Source organism: Pinus tabuliformis, chromosome J, assembly GCF_031772625.1.
Source record: "Pinus tabuliformis cultivar Carrire ecotype Pingquan chromosome J, CPIR1, whole genome shotgun sequence".
NCBI lineage: Eukaryota > Viridiplantae > Streptophyta > Pinopsida > Pinales > Pinaceae > Pinus > Pinus tabuliformis.
The window spans coordinates 995,772,278-995,794,957 of NC_142295.1; the positions used below are offsets into that span (position 1 = coordinate 995,772,278).

Sequence of the window (22,680 nt, forward strand, 5' to 3'; positions counted from 1 at the left end):
TTGCAATTCTTCTTGTGCCCTAGGTTCAAATTTTCAAACTTCATCTTACATTAAAACTCAAGAGTTCAACAAAGTTACATATATGCCAAGGAAATTGGACCCTCTGTACGAATTTGGTGAACTTGATGGAGGGTTTGACAATTCAAATTTGACTTGGTTTGACAGATCAAATTTGACTTGCGATTTATGTGGGCATCATATGACAGGGGGGTATACAGATTGAAGTATCACCTTGCACAAGTTCCCGGACATGAGGTACGGCCTTACACAAATACAAATCCAGAAATCATCCAAAGAGCCTTCAGATCATTGGAAGAAATAAAGCAAACCAAATTGTCCAAGTCAGCTCTGAAGAATCAACTAGTAGGGAGTAGAGTGTTAGGATTGGGAGGTGAACATGAGAGTGGTACTAGTTCTACTTCACCGTCAGCATCTACAGCCAATCCTGAAGCTACTTCATCATTTTTTGTTCTAGAACCACCACTGGTTCACAACCATCTATCTCTTCAGTTATTAAAAAGGGAGAAAGAAGAAGCTGACAAGTTGTTGGGCAAGTTTCTTCTTTGGAGTGATATTCCTTTCAGCGTTGCAAGGAACAATCCATTTTTCCAGCTTGCGGTTGATGCTATTGCTATTGTTGGCCCAGGGTACAAAGTCCCTTCTTATGATGACTTTAGAGGGCACATTCTTCAAAATGAAAAGGTTGACTGCACTAAGAGATTGGAGGAGTTTAGGGCATCATGGGCACACACAGGATGCATTGTGATGTCAGATGGTTGAACCGATCAAAAGGGTAGAAGCCTTATTAACTTCTTGGTTAATTGTCCCAAGGGGACAATGTTTATGAAATCTGTTGATGCATCTGTACATATCAAAGATGCACAATTATTATGTGATTTGTTGGATGTGTTCATTCAGGAGGTCAGTCGACAACATGTTGTCCAAGTCGTAATGGATTATGATGCAAATTATGTTGCTGCTGACAAGATGCCTATGGAGAGACATCCTACCTTATTTTGGATACCTTATGCTGCACACTGCATTGATGTGATGTTGGAGGACATAGGAAAAATTCCTTTTGTCAAGGATATTGTTGAGTCATCAAAAAACATTACAAAATTTATATATAATCATGCATCAGTGCTTCATTTGATGAGAACATTCACCAACAAGAAAGAGTTGGCGCGCCTTGCCATTGCCATTACATGATTTGCCACCAGTTTCATATCTCTTCAATCTCTCTTGTATTCTATGTGGGATGTGAAGAGAATGTTTCTTTCAGAGGAGTGGCATGCTTTGGCATTTAGCCACAAACCAGAGGGAGAGGCCATATGGAGGTTAGTTTCATATCAGAAAAGCTTCTGGGTGGGAGTGCAGGAGGTGTGTAGCTTTACTGAACCTTTGGTAAAGGTTCTTCAATTAGTTGATGGAGAGAAGCCCGCAATGGGGCCATGGATAGGGCCAAAGAATCCATTCGGACCTAGTATGATCATAAGGGGGATGAGGAGTTTGAGAAACAACAAGTCCTATGGGAAGTGATTTGATGTTGAGGTCATGGATGGATTCTTCACTTGTGTTCAAAGGATGGTGCCATCTCCAGCAGAACGTGCAGAAATCTCCAAATAAATGGAGATATACAAGATGGCAGGTGGCACATTTAGCTTTGACATGGCTGTTGTGGATAGGAAGACTAAAATGCCAGGTAAGCTTTAGTTTGTTTCAAATTTCATTGTCTCTTTAGGTTCATACTTTGCTTCAACTTTCAATTTTCATTTTTTTCTTATGTTTTATTATTTGTTGTATATGCATGGTGGAGAAGCTATGGTGGCAGAGTATCCAATCTCCGAAGGCTTGCCATTCGAGTGCTCAGCCAGACATGTAGCTCCTCATGATGTATTTGAAAAAATACACACCAAGAAGCGCAACAGATTAAGATATTCCAAATGTCCAATTAATTTTTTGAATTCATTAAATAATATTTTTTTATAATTATTATTTTATTATTTATAATTTATTAATTTATGACCCTTGTACAGGTTGGAGTCCCAACGACTTAATGACATGGTCTACGTCTACTACAATCTTCGATTGTGGGTGAGGCAACTTGAGAGGACACCTGATGTGGAGGCCATCTCATTGGATGTGATTGACACCACTGCTGCATGGAGGGTTGAGGTCAAGAGGCCTATCATGGAGTTGGCCCTTGATTGATTAGAGCAGGAGGTAGTGGAGGGTGTAGAGGAGGAGGAGCGACTAGAGGAGGAGATGACACCACCTACCCCTGTCACCAGTAAAGGACGTGGTCTACCTCTTATAGCTCCTAGTTCTTCAGCTTCTAGAGTACAACAGAGTCCATTGCCAGCTCCACAACCATCTACATCTAGAGGGAAAACTGTTGCATTTTCTCGCAAGAGGGGTAGAGGAAATCAATAGTATTACTTATTTGGTTCATTTAATTGTATATGACATTATGAATCATGATATGAGATACATTATTATATTTTTTGTTGATATTTTGAGGCTGAGTTGGGACTCAGGACTTAGTATTCATGACATGATTCACTGTTATGTGTGATGTAGCACTAGAAATGATATTACACATCTTATATATTAGTTCTTTTATCATATTTATGTGTCAATGCATTTATTTTATGTTGTGGATGCTTTAGATATTAAAAAAATTGAAAAAAATGAATATTTTTGTATTTGCCGATTTTTTTTCTAATTTCGGACCCTCGCTGATTTAATCCCGATCGCGATGTTCGCAACACTCATATATATATATATATATTAAAATTCAAAATTCACTATTAGCATTTGTATTTGCTTCAAGCTTATAAGCATAACAAGCTATATTATATGGTATTATGCACAACCCTTACACTTGCCAATTCTGAAAAATCTTGAGCAACTTAAAAAGGGTTGAGTGACTTTCCATTATTGGCCACTAGACATGAGTAAAATGCAGTTTAGCTTTAGGAAACTTAAGTGTAACTATTTTCAATTTGCAATAAAGTCCATGAATGGTCTATGAGATAAAGAATTGTCTCTATAGCAGCTTTTCTTCATATTTCTTGTTAATGATGATTATGCTAAATGTAAAAGGCATTCCCTTCTCAAGAGATTTTGCAAACTTTTACAACTGTATTGAAAACCACTATAAAATACTTTGATTCTATAAAGAGATTAGATTCATATTTCATTAAGAAGGTGATTGAATAAGAATTTATTCAAACTTTTAGTACCAATCCAAGACACTGCTATGAATGACTCCTGGAAATCCATGTACAATATGTAAAAGCTGAGATGACCTGAAAAATGAGAAAAAGAAAGAGCAATAACCACAAGGATCAGCGCTTTGAAATGTTGCATTTCCTGTTTGATTGTTTTTTGCAATGCTTGAGGTTGGGATGGTGGAAACATTGGACTTGAATGACTCCTGGAACCCATGTACAATATGTAAAAGCTGAGATGACCTGAAAAATGAAAAAAAGAAAGAGCAATAACCACAAGGATCAGTGCTTTGAAATGTTGCATTTCCTGTTTTCTTGACATAGAGGTTTTGTTTATTGTAATTTTGTTGTTGAAAATACAATATTTAAATTATTAGAAACCCAAATGAAACCCATCATCATACAAAACCATGTTTTGAGCTGCAACCTGTACAACAGATTTAGATTCAGTGCAATACAAAAATAATGGATGGGAAAAGTGATCATATTGTCCAATCATCAATGTTCATGATTGTCAAAACTGAAGATATATGCCCAGATTATCCCTAAAATCTGCCCAGAATATCCCTGAAATCTTTCCAGTACATCCCTAAAATCTCTCTAGAATGCCCCTGAAATCTGCCCGGAATGTCTTGGGGACAGCAAGGAAGTCCATGTGTTCCCAATGAAGTTCCCAACAATTTGGGGACATTTCCCAAGTATCCACAAGTCCGTGGAATGTGGGGACATAGGGTATGCGGGTTTCTTTAGGGGGTATGGGTCCCTGTGCAACATAGATATTTATGTTCATAATAGATTGATAAATAATGTTTAAAGCTATGTATTAAGTTTTAACATAATGAGGGGATTATGTAGAAGCATGAACATTATAAAACATTGAAGCATTTTAGCAAGTGTCAGGTTTTAAATTGTAATGTTCAATCTAATGCCTAAAAATATTGAAAGGGGATTGATAAATAATATTTTAAGTTATTTATTATAATAATATCCTTATGGCATATGTACAGCTTTAACTAAGTTAGTCAATTAGTGAGTCCAGATGGATGAGATAATTTTGTTAATGTCCAACCAATGACCACAAAAGTAGGTCAATAGGACTCAAGAATACAATCAGTATGAATACAATGTGGGAGCACAAATGCAGCTCCTAGTAAATGCTGAAAATAAAATAAAGAGAGAGAAACTCTACAATAGTACATCCTCAAGATAAAACACATGTATATATAACGGTGACAAAGTTTTGGTGATACAAAATACAAACACTGAGTATGCCCAAGGCTGGAAAAGTGGCATATTTATATAATAATAATGATAATTTTTTTTTTGTTTCTATTTGCTAGTATCCATACATATGCATGTAATTATACTTTATGTCAATTCTGTGTTCTGTTTATATCATTTTGTGTAACTCAGGAAGATTACTTAAGAATAATGAAGACTATTGAGATTGTCGTTATGTAATGCAAACTAGAAGCCAATGGCTAGCTGCTGCAGTCTTATGTATAAAAGGCAAGGTATCCACTGCCAACAGGAAAGAGGAATCTACCTATGTTGTATTGGCTATTTTGAGAAACTACATTCTTTGAAGTCTTGGTATCTTGGCAAGATAGCTACATTGAATGGACCTTAAAAGAGCTTGGGAAATAGAGGAATATCAATGAACTTGGATTTAATACTCTGTTTAGCTAGTGATTGCAGATGAAGAAGGTATATGACTTGAGTATAGCGGCAGAACCCCTTTGAAAATAATCCCTTCATTATAAAATTAATATGGAAACTTTTAGTATATTAAAGGAGATCTAGTGGAAAAAAAATATGTCAACCTCGTGCCTGGACTTTTTAATGGCTGTTTATGAGATGGTTCTCTGAATGACTTTTCTTCATCTAACATCTTTTCCTTCACTCTATTATCGGCTGATTTTGGTTTGATCTTCTTCTTTGGTCATGCTATGTTATAGCTTAGCCCTATCTGTAAGATCTGGTAAGAGGTTGTGCCTAGTTTCATTCGAACTGTCATAATTATTTAACCTATATTGCAGCTTGTATATGCAATAGCCAGGTCCTACCCAATAGATCTAGTCAGGTGGTCCTAATTTCATTAAAACTGTTGTAAAATTTTAGACTATGTTGATGGGAAGTCTCACTACATACGACAGAGAAATTAATGGATCAATATCAGAGTTGCAAAAATTGAAAAACATTGCCTGAAGCCTAGAAAAACCTTGGGAGAATATTTGTTTCATTTTGATTTTGATATTGATTTTGTGACACTTAGGGCTTTAGCATAACTCCAGGTTTATCAGGCATCCATGCTTTTTTAATGGCTTGTGAGGTATGCATGAAACATGTGTGTGGCGAAGGCACTGTCTAGGTAACCTGGGGCGTGCTTGAAATCATCTTCTCTTCTGAGAAAACAAACAGTAAAATCTCATCAGTATGTTTGGCGTGCTTTGAAGAGAGTATGTAGTGCTTCTTCATGTGCTCTAAGGAGAGGATCTAATGCTTAGGGTAACACAGACATTCAACATGTACGACATAAAATTGTGCTTTAAACTTCAGAGGAAATCATCAGAATTATAATGGCTGAAACAAACTTTTGCAAAATGTGCCCCTTGAGGAATGATGACAAAAGAAGGAAAGATGAACTGTGATCTATCCAATCACATTGCGGTGCAAAATGACTTGCGACAAAAGATTGTTTTATTCTTTAAATCAAGTAACATTGTGGTTGAATGTGAATCAAGGAATGCAATACTATGTGTGCGCTGAATGCAGACCAGGAGACAATGAGGGAAAAGTTGGAAAACTACCTCCACATGGATAAAAAGATACAAGAAACTAATCTTGGCAAGGTCGTCCTTGGCAGAGAAGTTAAGAATGGATGGTCAATATCCACTTAGTAAATTTTGACTTTATCATTTGATTTTCTAGGTTAGATTGTATCATTATATGTAGTTATATTTTAGTCTTTCTGGTGCTATAAGCTGTTTGTGAGCTAATAAAAAATTGCTATTGTGCTCTTCAGATAGAAGACTGTAGGACTCGCTATAATGGTGAGGCTGACCAGATACACAGGCGAAAGAAATTTTCATTCCCAGCCCGCCTTATTTGTGCAGACTGTTATGAGGTTAAGTATTTTTAATCATTTTATTAATTATCAATAGCAACTTCTGCTGATTAACTACTCCATTAGGTAAAAGCATGATGATTCTAAAGCATTTGGCTAAGGGTTCTGACGTTATAATTTCTAGAGTGTTTCAACATATTCTCTAGCTTCAATAGACACTTCATGCAAGCATTATGCATGGGATTTTTTACATGAACTCCATTGGGTGAATTTGCCAAGATTGTAAAATATTGAGGAAACAGTTCCAATGTTTGCCATATTTTTAGTGTGTTTAAATAGATTCTCTAAACTTTATCAAGGCACTTTATGGAATTATGGATGGAATTTGAATATATTTTAACCTTTCCTATATGGTTTTTCTCACTGTAGTTGTGTTAATTTGTGCAATAATTATAAAAAGATGTAATGAACCTCATAGCTGGTTGAAGGTATTCTCTAGATTCATGTGATGAGAAAATGTTTATTGCTTGCATAATTTTTAGCATGTCTCCTGATTGTATGTTCTCTACTGCTGATTCTGTTTTTGATATGCTGCAATGTTCCCTTTCCAAAACCTCTTGAAAAATCCACAAAATTTTCTGAGTTTACATATTCTTGTTCATTGAGGTATTTCAACAAACAGTTTGAATGATAGTACTGTAGGTGACTTCTTATAATTGGCTTTCAAATAAAAGTATACAACACTTAACACATACCCAAAATGGAACCCCAAATCATCATGGACTGATTTACATTAAACTCAGAAATATAAGCAAGAAACAGCTCTCTTCTTTGATTTAAGCAAGAAACAGATCTCTTCTTTTATTTAAATAAAGGAAACACAGTGCATACAAGAGAGGAGGAACCTGGCTCTGTTTCAGCATAGGAACCTTCAATATTTCAGTCATAAGTATAGAATAATTCCAGCTGTACTAACTCAGGAATATGGTCCCAGAATGGCTGTAGCTGATCTTTGACTCTATTAATCTGTTCAGAAATACACCAGCAACATTTACCCATCACTAGAGCATAGAAACACACCCTCCACACCCAGTGCTTATGAGATTTGAATGCAGAGATGACTCAGCCAACAAATGAGTGAAATAATAGCTGAGAGAAAGGCCACGGCTTGCAAGAAACTTGGCAACACATCCTCCTTGTATACCCCACTGACAGCCTGCAAGAATGAAGGCACACGCAACCCATAAAATGAGTAACTCGTCCCTTGTTCAGCAAACAAATTCAAGCAAATAGTGAGACTGATCCATATGCCTTCCGGCAAGGAAACTTGGCACTCTCCTTCAACCAAATCGACCCTCTTTCAGATTTAAATACAGCCCCTTCTTTAGCAAGGGATTCAACCCACAAATGACATAACACGGCCTTCTATTCACTGTAAAAATAATCCCCTTTAACTATCAGATTTGAGCCCTGATTTGTGTAACTCATCCTTGACGATCTGGTTCAGAAATCGACCACCCCAAACTCTTGGTATTCGGACCTCTTGAAAAGGAATGGACTTGGCCCTTGAAGATGATATAGTCCTGCAAACAAATTAAAATTTCACAATGCTAGAGCACCTGCAAACAATTGAATTATATGCTTGATATTCTCTGCAATATATATCAATGGAAGATCTGAAATAATCTTCCCAACAAGCTAACTAGGGTGGCACTCGAAGTCCACCGAAATTAGCTAATGAGTTTTACTTGAAACTTTTGAAACTTGCTTGATCTTTTTCACATTGCACAATGTCAAATAGAAATGATAGAATAGAATGCCTTCCAATTGAGTCCAATCCTCTATTTATAATTCTCCATTGAGCCTCCTAGCTTCTAGATTCTCCTTTTTCCCTATTATTTTATTGGTGGGACCCATTTTCCACTAGGAGACTTTTTGCTGCCATTTTAAATAAAATAGTAATTTGCCTCCTTTCTCAATAAAATATTATTTTGCTGCCATTCTCCAATAAAATAATAATTTTCCTTCACTCCCCAATAAAATATTAGTTTGTCGCCATTTTCCATTAAAATAATATTTTGCCTTCCTCCAATAAAATATTATTTTGCCGCCATCCATTAAAATAACAATTTCTCCCTTCTCTCACAAAATAATATTTCCCCTTTTTAATATTTCCAAAATTTTGCAAAATTCCTAGTGATTTTTACATGCACAAAAATGGGGAACATCACATATGCTTTAACCTTCACTCTTCTATCAAGGCTCTTCAATGGAAAATTATTTGCACGATATTGAAATGGGCTAGCACAATCATTTTCTTAAAGCTATATGCTGCAAGAATTTAAATGGCCAAAAGCATTTTCAGCCTGAAATCAACATTTTACATCTATATTCTGGAATAGTTATAGGGCAAATTTCATCCTGAATAATTTTTTTCCATACTGATTTTATTTTTATTTTTGTATATGTCTTTATATTCTTATACTGATTCTGATAATGGGTTTCAGGTCCCTTTGGACAAGGCATTGCAAGATGATGCACCGTTTGATATATGTAGCTGCCAGGTGCATGTTTGCTCCAATTGAATGAATCTCTTTCCTTTTTCCTTTCATGCAGTGTATTGCTCATGTTTCAAAAAAAATGCTCAATTAAATGAGTTCTTTTGCTATAGCAATACTTGGTATGATTGTATATAAACACAGTTGCCTGATCTGTGTTTTAAGATTTGAAACTGCCTGATATGATTTTAGACTGCATTTGACTCTTGTGAAATAAAACCCAGAAGCATAGAAACAGTACAGAGCTGGATATGATCATAACACAGTTTGTAAGGCAAATCTAAAATGGTTTTGAATGGAGTTTTGGCAGCTTTTTGTGATTATTATTTGACTTTAAGGAGGCAGAATGCTACTTCAAAATCAGTGTTGATGGAATCTTGAAAAGCTGTTTTGTTGTGCCAAAACCATGTGGACATTACCCCATGTATTTACCAGAGTTTTGTTGCTCAGAATGTCTTATGTAATTTATTTTTCTTTGACAGCAATTCTTTCATTAACATCTGATAAGATTTTTTGCGTTTGATGCCTATACATGGAAATAAAATTATCCTAGACATATTTCAGATTCCAGCAGATACACCTGATTCTCTCATGCTGGGGGTGCCAATGCTCGATATCCAGACTTTGATTCCTCAAATTCATAATTTCCATGTCTCTGACCTACTTCCCTTTCCTGATCATGCTTCTTTGGTTTTAACTCTTTCTAGTAGTAGTCCCTCACCCTTATCTCCATCTCTGCTAGATTCTTCTACTTTCACCATATGACTCTCCATTTTGATGGTTGATATTTCAAGAGCTATGTTTCCCGTTTAGATAAGCTTATTCTTGACTACTATTACATTCCTATTGCTATTGTAAAATTTGAATTCCATCCCACATCCTCTTAGACATTGTCCTTCTCTTTCTATGATGAAGAATATAATAATGTGCGACATAGCTCCTCAAAGTAAATATATCATATCCATGATACAAGGTGGATAGGTTGCCAAGCCAAACCCCAAAATAGCCTCATTAATTCTAAAACATAAAAATTATCCTCAAATGAACCCACACATGTGAGTGAAAGTGCCTCCAAGGGTGCTATCATCTCCAAATAGAGCTAAAAACCAATGTTATCAAAACCGGACTGGTCGTCGAACCAGTAGACCCCCTAGACCGGGAATAGGTCAAAATCGGACCGAAACTGTTAAAACAACCGAACCAAAAAACTGGTCAACCAAAAACACAAAATATTCAAATTTTAAAGAAAACCACATATATTCACATGCATCCATATGAATCCAAACCATTTATACACAAATAAACAAAAGTTCTCATTTATAGAGCATGCAAGGGTGCACATAACTGAAATAACACCGAGTGCAAACTGCAATCCATCTTTGGACCGAAAATACATCAAAAACATGACCTAGATGGCCTCTAGCATCCAAAAAAAATCATGCTACAACAAATATCTACATATCATCAAAATCTTTGCCTATATTGGGATTTTTTCATCAATATCATCCTCTAAGCATTAAAATAAGATAAAAAATGGTAGTATGTCAATTCAAGATTTTGTTTGAGTGATGGGTACATTTTTAGAAGGTACATAGTGTTGGAAAATCACTGAGTTTGTAGATTAATGTTGATTTTCCTAACTTGATAATTACTTGTGATATTAGTTGGAATTTTATTATATTTTTTTACTCCTTCATCAAGTAATTATCAAAACATGAAGATCGTGAAATACAAATAACACAAGATATAGGCTCCACGCCAAGGCAAAACCCCACAACTTGGGGAAAACCCGAACAATCCACTTCTTATAGAATTAGATCAACATGAGACCTCCAAGACCTAATACAGGAGACTTCCACCAACCACTAGATTGGCCCTCCAACCAATATTCTTCAAGCAAGATAAAGCTGCCCAAGTCAACAAGTGTTGACCACAAAATAAGCTCAAACAAGATCTCGACCCTCTAGATAAGGTCTGCAATCTCGGCCTGCTAGAACTCGGACTTGCGGTAACCCTAGTTACCTTCAACAATTCGTACTGTGACTAAAACAGAGAAATTTGTGGTTGTCTTGGTTCGCTTGGACTCTTCCTTCCTTGCAACTAGAAACCTAGCTTTCTTGCCTCTTTCACTCTTGTTATCCTACCTTCTACTTTAGATCAATAATGATTGCCTGTATCCAAAAAGTGAGGAAAGTCCCTTTCCTTATATAGGCTTATCATGAGGTCGAATTCCTTCCAATGAGGTTGACTTGTCAAGAGGAGAGGCTGACTTGGTCTTGGGAGTCTTGAGGACTTTCTAGACTTCAAAATAAATACATTTCTTGATACATAATGCCCGAAAGGGTCTTTTTACATTTGACAATGACTTTACAAGCCCTAGGAGCATTCAATGGATGCTTGACCTAATGACAAATGACCTTGAGCATGAAACCCATGCTTTTACAAAAATAATATTTTCTTCTTTTACATAAAATACAAATTGATACAAGTACATAAATAATTATGAAGACCGAACCTAGTTACTTTTCCAACACATAGAGGGATTGGTGCTCTTGATTAAATGCTAGTTTGATATCCCCAATCTTGAAATCCTGAAAAACTATTAAGTCAATTGGATTTTGATTGAGATCTAAAATTCAACTTTCTCCATATGAAATCCAAGGAGGTCGGAACCACTCTCAAACATTTTGAGTCATTTCATGGTAATGTTAAAAATTTAAGTAAAAGGATGAAAATGAAAGATAAAGGAGAATGCCACAAGCAAAATAAGCCCACTCGTTGCATTGTCTGCGACTTTACTGGCTAGTTCGGTACTAAACCTACCAAAATGGTTCAAGTCACTAGTCTGAACTGGTTTGTGTCTCAAAACGGTCGGATTGGCTGGTTCAGACCGGTTTGGTCCGATCTTGATAACACTACTAAAAACTAGTGTTGATAACATCATTGAAAAATTATTGATGTGTTGAGAAGTCACAGTTTTTCGGCTAGCTAATATTTTGGCCCAAAAAAAGCATGACTTGTTCCTCAAACTTAACATCATGATTTTTACACATAATCATGATTTTTGGGGAAAATAATCTCGCCATGACCTCAAAAATTGGTTGCCAGTGGAACTCATGAGGCTTAAAGCAACTTTCTTTTGGGTTTATTTTCTTCATTTGTGTTTTTTGCATGTTGGAGAAGGAAAGAGGGGGGCTTGGTGTCATTGTTACCCACCAAAAGTGGGTAACCCATAGGAGAAAATTTTTCTCCTCATTTGATAGCTAGCAACCAGTAGCCCCATGATAGTTAGCACATAACACTATGCCAGAGTTCTCCACCTATTGCTCCAGTTAGATCTCTCTCCCATTTGGCATTTCTTCTTGAAGGAAGGTGGGTCATCTCTCAGCAGGTACTCTAACCATTCTTGCAATCACGTGCTTTCATTTAATGTTATGGGCATATTAATATGGATCATGGGGCAAATTGGATGATTGACCAATCTTGATTGTATCCTTGTTCCCACACTTCACTTGGGAGGTTAGTCTTTGACTCTAGTCTAGTGGAACCTCCTTTGAGGCCTTAGGGTTTAGGAAGGGCACTATTGGGGAGGCATTGATTGATATAGCATGTCTAAGGTAATCCATACTTACCACTTTCCATCTTTCTTGATTATGTTGGAAAATGTAACTAGCTTCGGTATTCATAATTGCCTTTGTACTCATGTCACTATGTATATCTTATGTAACAAGTGAAAGAAGAAAGAAAAAAATATTATTTTGAAGCATGGGTTTCATGCTCCATTTGATTGGTCATTTAGGTCAAGCATACGTTTTATTCTTCTAAGGTTTGTCAAGTCAAAATAATATTTGTCATGAGTTAAGAGAGTCATTATTATATGTATAAGATCCATTTGGGCAAGATGTAACATATAAAAGATATTATTTTTGTGTTTAGAAAGTCTATTTTGACCTCCAAGACCAAGTCAACCCTGGTTGTGAATATTGGCCTAATTTGACCTCATGAGAAGCATATATATAAAGGAATTTAGACCTCATTAGCAAACCCTCATCAACAAGTTCGATTTGCACAAGAAAGAGAAGAAAGAAGAGCGAAAGTCAAAGTCAAGGAAGAAGCGAGAATCTGAGTTTTCAGCCTATTTCTTTCTCACATGTGCGAAATTAGGGTTTTTGGGAAGCTGTTGCAGGGCCGAGATTTCTGAAATCACTGCAGGTCTGAAATTCATTGACTGGAGGCCGAAAATCTGAGTTTGGAGCAGATTTGAAGGGTTTGACTTAAGTTGACTTTGACTCATTGAAGAAGAATTTCTTGGAGGGTTGACTTGGTGCTTGGAGGAGGTTTTGGTCTTGTTTATTGGGTCTTGGATTTCTCATTTGAATTGATTCTATAAGAAGAGAACACTTTCTTTCTGGGTTTTGCCCTAGCTTGGAGCCTACACCTTGTGTTCATTGTTTTATGTGATCTTCATTGTTTATGGTTTGGTAATTCTAAAATAACATAATAAAAAGAAGAAGAAGAAGTTAACATAACGTCACAAGCAATTATCAAAAGTAAGAGAAATCACCCTAAGTGCTTCCCTATTGATTTCTCAACATGGTATCAGAGCTAAGGTGAAGGAAGAGGCAACTGGAAGATCACTCTTGAGAACATAAGAGGAAGACATTTGTTCTAGTCACCTTGGAAGAATATAAGAAAGGACATAAGCAAGGATACAAGGAACAACATAAGAAAGGTTATAAGGAAGGCTACTAAATTTGAAGGCTCTTAAGTACAAGAGAACATCTTGGGAAAGGACATTTTGAAGACCCTTGATTACAAGAAAGCATCTTGGGAAAGAACATTGATCTCTCTCTCTGTCTTGGAAGATCTCCTTGTGGATATTGGAAGACATCTTTGAAGGAGTAATAAGTATCTTGGGACCATCATTGAAGTAAGCTTGAAGAAATGTCAAAGCACTGTGGGAGTATCATTAAAGCAAGCTTGAAAGGATACCATTGAAGAACTCTTGAAAGCATCAAGGAGGTCTCATCTTCAAGTCAGTGTATCTTTTGACAAGTAAGGATCATATTGCTCTTCATGTCTCAAGCTACAAATCAAATGACTTCATTCTATAAGGAAAGCGACAAGCTTGATGGGACATCAAACTTCCAAGCATGGAAGAAGAGGATAGACCTAATACTCATAGAGAATGATGTCATGGACTATGTTCAGGGCAAAGTTGCAGAACCAAACAAAAGAAAACCCAAGAATTGAACAAGTACTTTAAGGAAGAAATAAGGGCTCAAAGGATCCTTATTGAATCTATCAAGGATCATCTTGTTCCATTTGTTGCAGAAATGAGCAAATCAAAAGACATCTATGAAAGGTTGACAAAATTATATATAGTTAGTACTTCAGGACAAAGTATATCTTTGAGGAGTCGGTTATACAAGAAAAGACTATCATTTGATGAAGACATATCTTCATATTTGTAAAGATATCACAACTGAAGGATCAACTTGTAGCTCTTGGTGAAAGATATCTTTCAGTAGTTGATTATACAAGACAAGACTATCATTTGATGAAGACATATCTTCATATCTTGTAAAGATGTCACAACTGAAGGATCAACTTGTAGCTCTTGGTGAAGTTGTTTCAGATACAAAATTGACAATTTGCATACTTAATGCTCTAATCCCTAAATGGAGCAGTTTTGTAACTAGCATTTACTCAAGGAAAAACACTCCAAGCTTCTATGAATATGGTCTTAATGCATGCTAGAAGAGACTAGGTTGAAGGCAAAGGATGATATTGTTAATTTTTGGTATGTTCTATGCTAGAGAAATTTATTTAAATTTTCACAGTTAGCAATCACATCAGCATTACGATAAACTGCAGATAGAACATAAATATAATATGCAGAAGACAAGCCAAGACAAGAGGACACAAGATATGGCGCAAGCCAGGGACAAACCCCACAATGTGTGGGGAAACCCTTTGATCAAATCTTCTTTTATCTTCAAAGTTCAGCAGAGAAAGAGAGAGAGAGAGAGAGTACAATTACAACAGAAGTCAACACTTTGACTTGTCTAGATCTAAGCATAGATCATCTTCTATAACAATGAGATCAGTTGAAGACATTCTGCTTCAACTGATACCTATCATCGTGCTGCATCTGGTCCTCTTGCTGTACCACTCATACTGCACCATACTACGTTGCTCATGTCCATGATCTTATCCATCATCATGCTGCCCTTCATTTCCATGATCTCATGCTGCCCATGTCCATGTTGCTTCATGCTGCTCACACATCATTATGCTTCATGCTGCCCACGCATCATGCTGCACTGAGTTCTTCCGAGACTATGAGATCACATCTATGTATGATCAATTTCAGTCATGATCTAGACTATGATCATTATCATTGTTCCTTGAAGTATGATGAGACTGCTTCATGTTGTGATGATATAGTCTCCTTCTTTGTGTATGTCAAGAATCTTTGTTATGATGGAAACTTCTTCCATGGCTCTGCAATACATCTTGTTGAGGCTGCTACAGGTATGTCATAGTGAAGGCAGTAGTAGATCACACACTGACTTATCTTTTATATCCATCTGAGGGCATCATTTTTATTATAGGTATGCCGAGAGGAGGCTGACCTAGATTTTTCTGCTCCTTATATTCGAGGACACAACATAACCCTAGATTTATCCCATATAGAAATGTGGATTCATTTCCTTTGACTGCAGCTTCATTGTCCTTACTGCGGCTTCATTTCTATGACTGCAGCTTCATCGTTACCCTTATTGCGGCTTCATTAACATGACTGCGGCTTTGACAACCTTGACTGCGGCTCCAATGCTACTTCATTCCCTTAACGGTATGATTATTATAGTGGACAGAGTTTCGACATTTATCTTGTAACTACTCTTCAAAACATCAGAAGTATCCGAGTTCGTATGACTGTCTCCGTGACTGCACATAGGTTTTTACTGCGGCTTCATTAACTTTGTATAAAGGTTTCCATGGACAGTGTATAATGTTATCATGCTGCGCGTATATATTGCCTTTATGACAACGTATGGACTGCGTGGATAAGGTCCTTCATTCCAGCGTATAATCTGCGTGGATAAGGTTACCATACTGTGCATATATATAGCCTTCATTACAGCGTATGGACTGCGTGGATAAGGTCCTTCATTCCAGCGTATAATCTGCGTGGATAAGGTTACCATACTGTGCGTATTACAGCGTATGGACTGCGTGGATAAGGTCCTTCATTCCAGCGTATAATCTGCGTGGATAAGGTTACCATACTGTGCGTATTACAGCGTATGGACTGCGTGGATAAGGTCCTTCATTCTAGCGTAAAGATCTGCGTGGATAAGGTTACCATACTGTGCGTATTACAATGTATGGACTGTGAGATTATGACTTCTGTTTATGCGTACATATATGTCTCCACTGCGCTGCCAGAATGACTGCGTATATATATATCCACGTATCTCTTAAACTACGCTGCCAGATCTAGGGCCTGCGTGATATGGTTATTGACTGCGGCTAGGTCTTGATGAGCAATGTATTTTATTCCTTCACGACTGCATATAGATCCTTAAACCATGCTGCCAAATCCTGCGTTGTTATGACAACGTTCTCCATTAGGGCATCATCTTAGGGCATCCTTCATTAGTGTCTCTCCTTCTCCAAAAACCCAAGACGTGGAGAGGAGAGCACATGAAGAATGTGCATGCCCAAATGACCTCAAGTCCTCTTCAATTTATACTAAAACGTAGGTGATGAATAGCCATGTCTTTTGGGCTTCTAAGCCGTTGCTGGTCGGCTTGATAATAATTACATAAACAAAATAAATTCATATCTCCATAAATACTTATCGGAATCGGATGATCTTTGGATCAATCCTACACCTCTCGACGAGAGGGATCCAATAAAATTATCAGCTGCCATAAATAAGCTGACTCACATGGAGTTTGGCCCTAGTTGCCAATTTAACAGATATTGAACCTAATGGAAAGTCTCAAGCCTTTGCTACTAAAGTAAAGAAGAAGAAGAAAGGGAAGTTTGGAAAGTTTGAACCTCGTCAAAAGGGAAAATTAGATATGTCCAAAGTACAATGCTTTGGATGCAATGAGTATGGACATTTCAAAAGGGATTGTCCTAAAAATCCTCAAAATAAGATGAACAATAAAAGAAAGGAAAGGGATGGAGCTCACATGGCATAAGATAATAATGAACTTGAGAAGAAGCCTAGGGATGAAGATCCCAAGGATCTCTATTATTGAGAAACTGCATCTCTTTTAGGTTGTACTATTTGTTTTATTAGTAGATGGCAGTTAGAGTAGAGCATGCAAATGCATTGGTAGAAGAAGTCTTGATTATGGCATCATAAGAAGCATATGGATTTGGTAGTGTTCAAATGTACATAATCCGGTTGCATTAAAAGCAACCATCTAACAAAGCAAAGGGTAGAAAAAGTTGGACCTATTCATGCAACAACAATTTAACATCATGTCATGGCAAGAAAGGATCACAAAGATTCTCTACAAGAATACAATTGTGAGGAGATTCTTCAATATGTAGAAGAAGAATCATTATAACATGGTAGGAGTACACTATACTCAAGGATTATGGAAGCAAACTTTCTAGAAGTTAGCTAGAACAGTTGCAGCATGAAGGAATTCTTAACTACAAGATGAGAAGTAGTTTGTTCTAAAGGAAGTGGACTGGATAAATGTTTGAAGAAAAGTTATGCATGTTTTAGTTCTTCATTAGAAAATTAAATTCATATTTTCAGAATTATTATAGGAATAGCTGGTTGCAGAAATATGCTTGGTAGCATGAGCATGGTATGTTTTGGATAAAGTTTGGGACTCTTCTGTTGAAGTCATGATAGACAAGAATGAAGATAGAGAACAACATTCAATATGGTTTCTTGAAGTATGAAAGACTGACAACTTCAAAGGAAGCTGTAGAAACTTTGATAGACATGACATTGAAACTTGTTTGGTTCATTATATGAAGAATTCTCGTTGATGAATGATTGAAAGACTAGAAGCATGGAAAAGATTCTAGCATGAATATGGACCATGCTAAAGGATGTTGACATGAGAAAAAGAAACTAGCAGAAATATGATATCTTGACAAAAGGCTATCATGACATGGTAACTTTGATATTGATCTAGTATTGATGGTTTGGTTGGGATATGACTTTACTACCTGAAAAGATATGTCGCAGAAATTCATATGGCAGATGGGAACTATTTGATTTCAACTCAATTTGAAAAATACATGGATTGAGTGGATATTGCTTGAAAGAATGTATGGCAGAAATGTGGCAAATGTACATACCACATTGTCAGGAAAAGTAGCAAGTCTCGAGATAGCCTGATGGTCATGTTTTGATGATGATGAAGATCACTTTCTTAATGTTTAGAGGGAGCTATATCTAAGCTCTATATTTATTAGTTTGAGAAGATACTATTGATGATCATTGATGATTTTAGGAAAGTGATGTGGAAAGTGATAGCATGAACCCTGCCATGAAGATGAATTATGAAAGAGGTTGGCTCCATGATATCCAGGAAGGTCGAAGTTCAGGGATGATACAGTGATGTGACAGGAGGAGCCCTTGTAGCTACTACTATGATCTCCACAAGAAGAACAAGTAGCTGTTAAATGAAGACAAATATTATGGACATGACTCCCTAGTTGAGAAGGAGCTTGGATGTATTCCCTATTTGAGAGGGAGTGAAGATCACTTTGTTGATTAAAGAGGAAGTGATATAGGACACTGTATTCTCCATGTTTCATGCACTAGACCAGGACTAACAACTGTAAGTCTAGTGAAGGCACTGGGAGAGAGAATGGAGGATTGGATAAGCATTTGAGACTAGTACTCCTTGAGGATTGGAAATCCAAGATAGGAAGTAGTCTCGTAGACCAACACTCTTTGAGGATTGGACAGGGTATCCAAGACAAGAGTGGTCGAAGAGGACCGATATTCTTTGAGGATTGGGAATCCAAGATAAGGATAGTCCTAGAAGGACATACCTGGTGAACATCCAGATAGGGTATGTGCCTTGAGAGGTAGTGTGGTGTCTCATGTAAAGCCTCCTAGCATTGTGCTTTAACCTAGTGGAGAAATAGAGCTTGTTAGTCAAGGCCTTGCTATGTTGATATTTGACAATGCTGGTTATGATGTTGATGCTTAAATATGGCTTATCAATCCGACTCTTCTTATGATAACATTTCAATTTGAGAGTATCCTTGTACCAGTTGTACAATTATGAATACCTCCCTAGTTAAAAGGGAGTGTTGGAAAATGTAACTAGTTTCGGTCTTCATAATTGTCATTGTACTCATGTCATTATGTAACAAGCAAAAGAAGAAAGAAAAAATATTATTTTCAAGCATGGGTTTCATGCTCCATTTGATTGCTCAATTAGGTCAAGCATACATTTTATGCTTCTAGGGTTTGTCAAGTCAAAAGAATATTTTTCATGAGTCAAGAGAGTCATTATTATATGTATAAGACCCATTTGGGCAATATGTAACATATAAAATATATTATTTTTATGTTTAGAAAGTTTGTTTTGACCTCTAAGGCCAAGTCGTCCCCGCTTGTGAAAGTTGGCCTAGAAGAGGCCTAATTTGACCTCATGAGAAGCACATATATAGAAGGAACTTTGACCTCATTAGCATAAATCAACAAGTTTGATCTACACAAGAAAGAGAAGAAAAGAAGAGTGAAATTCAAAGAAGGAAGTCAAAGTCAAGGAAGAAGTAAGAATTTGAGTTTTCGGCCTATTTCTCTCTCACACATGTGAAAATAGGGTTTCTGGGAAGCTGTTGTAGGGGTCAAAAATTCTGAAATAATTTCAGGTCTGAAATTCTATGATTGGAGGCCGCAAATCTGAGTTTGGAGTATATTTGTATGGTTTGGCTTAAGTTGACTTTGACTCATTGAAGAAGAATTTCTTGGAGGGCTGACTTGGTGTTTGGAGGAGGTTTTGGTCTTGTTTATTGGGTCTTGGATTTCTCATTTGAATTGATTCTATAAGAAGAGAAGTTCTTTATGGGTTTGGCCCTGGCTTGGAGAAGACAAAACATTAAAGTAAAAGACACACCAGAGGGGTAGAAAAAGCAAGCCGAGGAAAGGGGTAACTCAGGCCACCACGATTGCTCCATCCTTACATCATTACACTTAGAATGTTGGACCCCCATTAACTGGTCTCATGGTTGTGGCACCTACTTTGAAGTCTCTCCCACTCCATAACCATTATTTTTACACACTTATGGATTGATGGGTTAAGCTGGGACATGCCACTCCCTTGTGGGTTGGAAACACCTAATAGGGTTGTTGAACTATGTTGTTTTTTGTGTAGCTTGGGAGGTACTCCAAGCCCTTGTGTTCGAGGGTTGGAGGTCAAAGCGCCACAAGTAGGCTTGTGGGCTTAGAACCCAAGCTTGGGGTTTTGCACCCAATTGTGTCTGGGGCAATTCCGGAAGAACATTTCTATATGTTATGGCATGAGACAATAGAGGTCGGAAAGGAGAATCCAATGCTTCGAGAATTGTCGAATTCCGAGTTGTAGAAGTGGAGAATGAATTTTTTGAAGTTGAAAATTAATTATTGGTTTTCAAGCAATGTAGGCTTGATGTAAAAATTAGCCAATGGATTTGTCTCTTCATCTATTCGTTGGAGCCCCTCATTTGGCTATAAATAGAGGGTGAATTGGAGTTGTTTTAGCATCCATTTGTGCAACACAATACAAGTGTGCAGCTCGTAGAGGAGGAGGCTCTTCTGATTTAGCCGTAGCAAGGAAGAGGCAACTCAATGTGGGAGAAAGAGGATTGTTTTAGGGCCTGTTTTAGGGTGACAGAGTGCTGGAAAGAGGGTTGAGTTTCCTTGCTAAATAGCCGCAAACAAAGGATTGTTTTTAGGGTTATTTATGAGGGGTGCATACCCTTAGGAAGGCAGCCACAACCCTACACAATCTTCCTGTAGGATGCCACAACCATGAAGGGAGGGTTGAGTATGTTGTGAGGGCTAGAAACTGCCCAGAATTGCAGTGTTGAGGGCCAACCTCCCATCTAAGGACACCCACAGTTGTGGAGGGCATTTATGGGCTAGAGGATAGGGCTGTAAGGGATTGTTTGTCTTGCCCTAGCTAGACCGAAGTCAACAACAAAGAACATACCTCAAAACAGTGAGCAAAGGAATGTTTTTCTTGTAGGTGTTGGGTCAAAGATGTTGACTGAGCATGGATCAGTTGATGGGTAGCTTGAGGAGGCCTTAGGAGTTGTTTGGAGGAGCCCACATGGACTGTTGGGAAGCCTACCAAGTAGCCAAGGTGACAACAGACACATCAGATGAGAGGCAAGAGGACAGCACCAAGGAGAGTTGCAGATGTTCCCTTGATGACAGTTGGATAGATGTCCTAGGTGAGGACATGATTGGTGCCCAGATTTGTGTAATAGCTCCTCTATTGCAGAAGCAAAGGGCGGATTGGTGAAGTCTATGGGTAGCCGTGTGTAAGGGTCTCCTAGGTGTGGGGATGCCCTAACTAGGTGCAGATACTACAACGTGGACTTGGTCACTTGTGGATTGTTGGAGGGCAGCATGAGAGTGGACCAAGTGTGGATCGTGATTGGACATTTATGGTCCGCTATAGGACAACGTGATAGTGTCCAAGTTGGAGCCCGATGAGCAACACCTTGATGGACAAAGGTAGCTTCCAGAGAGGCAGTTGTTGAGCTCAAGGGTTTGATCAATTAGGAGCAGTTTGTGGAGCCCGAGATGTGTGTGTAGAGAAGTACTTCTACAACAGATGATGGGTAGTCCTCCTAGCCCGTGTTCATTGTGGGAGATGGACATCTTGCAATGATAGGTGGCAGCACTCCGTGCCTTATGTTGGTCTTCATTGGTGCAGCGCATGAAGACCATAGTGGGCTGAAGTCCCTGAGTTGCTGAGGAGTAACAGTGGGTAGATCGAGAGTTGTTCACAAGTGCAGCTGTGAACAACTCGACAGGAGTCTCGATGTGTTGTGCCCTCGATGGACTAAGGCACAACTAGAGAGCAGATTGACAGCTGAGGTTTAGTGGCCAGATGGACTTGGACCGGGCATGTACAAAGTACAACTGAGAGGAGCTGAGAGAGCATGTGACAACCAGATGGTCATAGTATCTTGTTGAGGGTAGATTGGATGTCGATGTACTGACACCAAGCCCTAGTTTTTTATCTTGTACTAGTGGATATATGAGGGCCATATCCTGGTACAGGAGCCCTAGACTATTGTATTATATGTTGTTTAATATAACGAAGTTGGGTTGAAAATTGTAAAAAGTTGCCTATATTCTGTGCACGTGTGATTTATTGCTGTTTATATTCCCCTGTGCAAAGTAGTATTGTTGAGATTCTTGGTTTGGTAGCGTCAGAGATTTTAAGATTCTATCATAGACCCAAGATCGTGGAAATTCAACATGGTATCAGAGCATGTCTGAGCTACTTTGAGGGATAGTGAATCAGAGTGTGCACAACGAAGCAACTCAGAGGGAGTTGTGGGTGTCTAGATCATGGAGCAAAGGGTTCAGCTGAGGACATGGAGATGTGGTCTTGATAGGTTACATGGCGAGATGGGCTGGGAGTTCTGGTGGATTGGTGGTGAGCCTGGTGAGCAGATTCCTGATCATGGACTTTTGTTAATTTGTCATGGATGGTTGGGACAGCTCGAGGGTTTCTTTGGGTTGGACGAGATCAAGTTGATCGAGATGGCTTCATGTGATGGACTTTAGATTGGCAGGCGAGAGTCTTCATCAGATCGT

General features: G+C 37.8%; 1 protein-coding gene across 3 annotated transcripts in view; it reads left to right on the forward strand.

Annotated features, from left to right (window-relative positions):
* Positions 1-22,680, forward strand: part of LOC149230188 (mRNA capping enzyme family protein) — a 222,091-nt gene that overhangs the window by 64,721 nt on the left and 134,690 nt on the right. For 2 of the 3 annotated variants that reach the window (XM_089378888.1, XM_089378890.1), the window contains 2 exons: positions 6,259-6,360; positions 8,808-8,864. In XM_089378888.1, coding sequence (XP_089235014.1) covers positions 6,259-6,360; positions 8,808-8,864 — 159 coding nt within the window. The remainder of the gene's footprint in view (positions 1-6,258; positions 6,361-8,807; positions 8,865-22,680) is intronic. The other variant, XM_089378889.1, reaches the window with a different exon arrangement.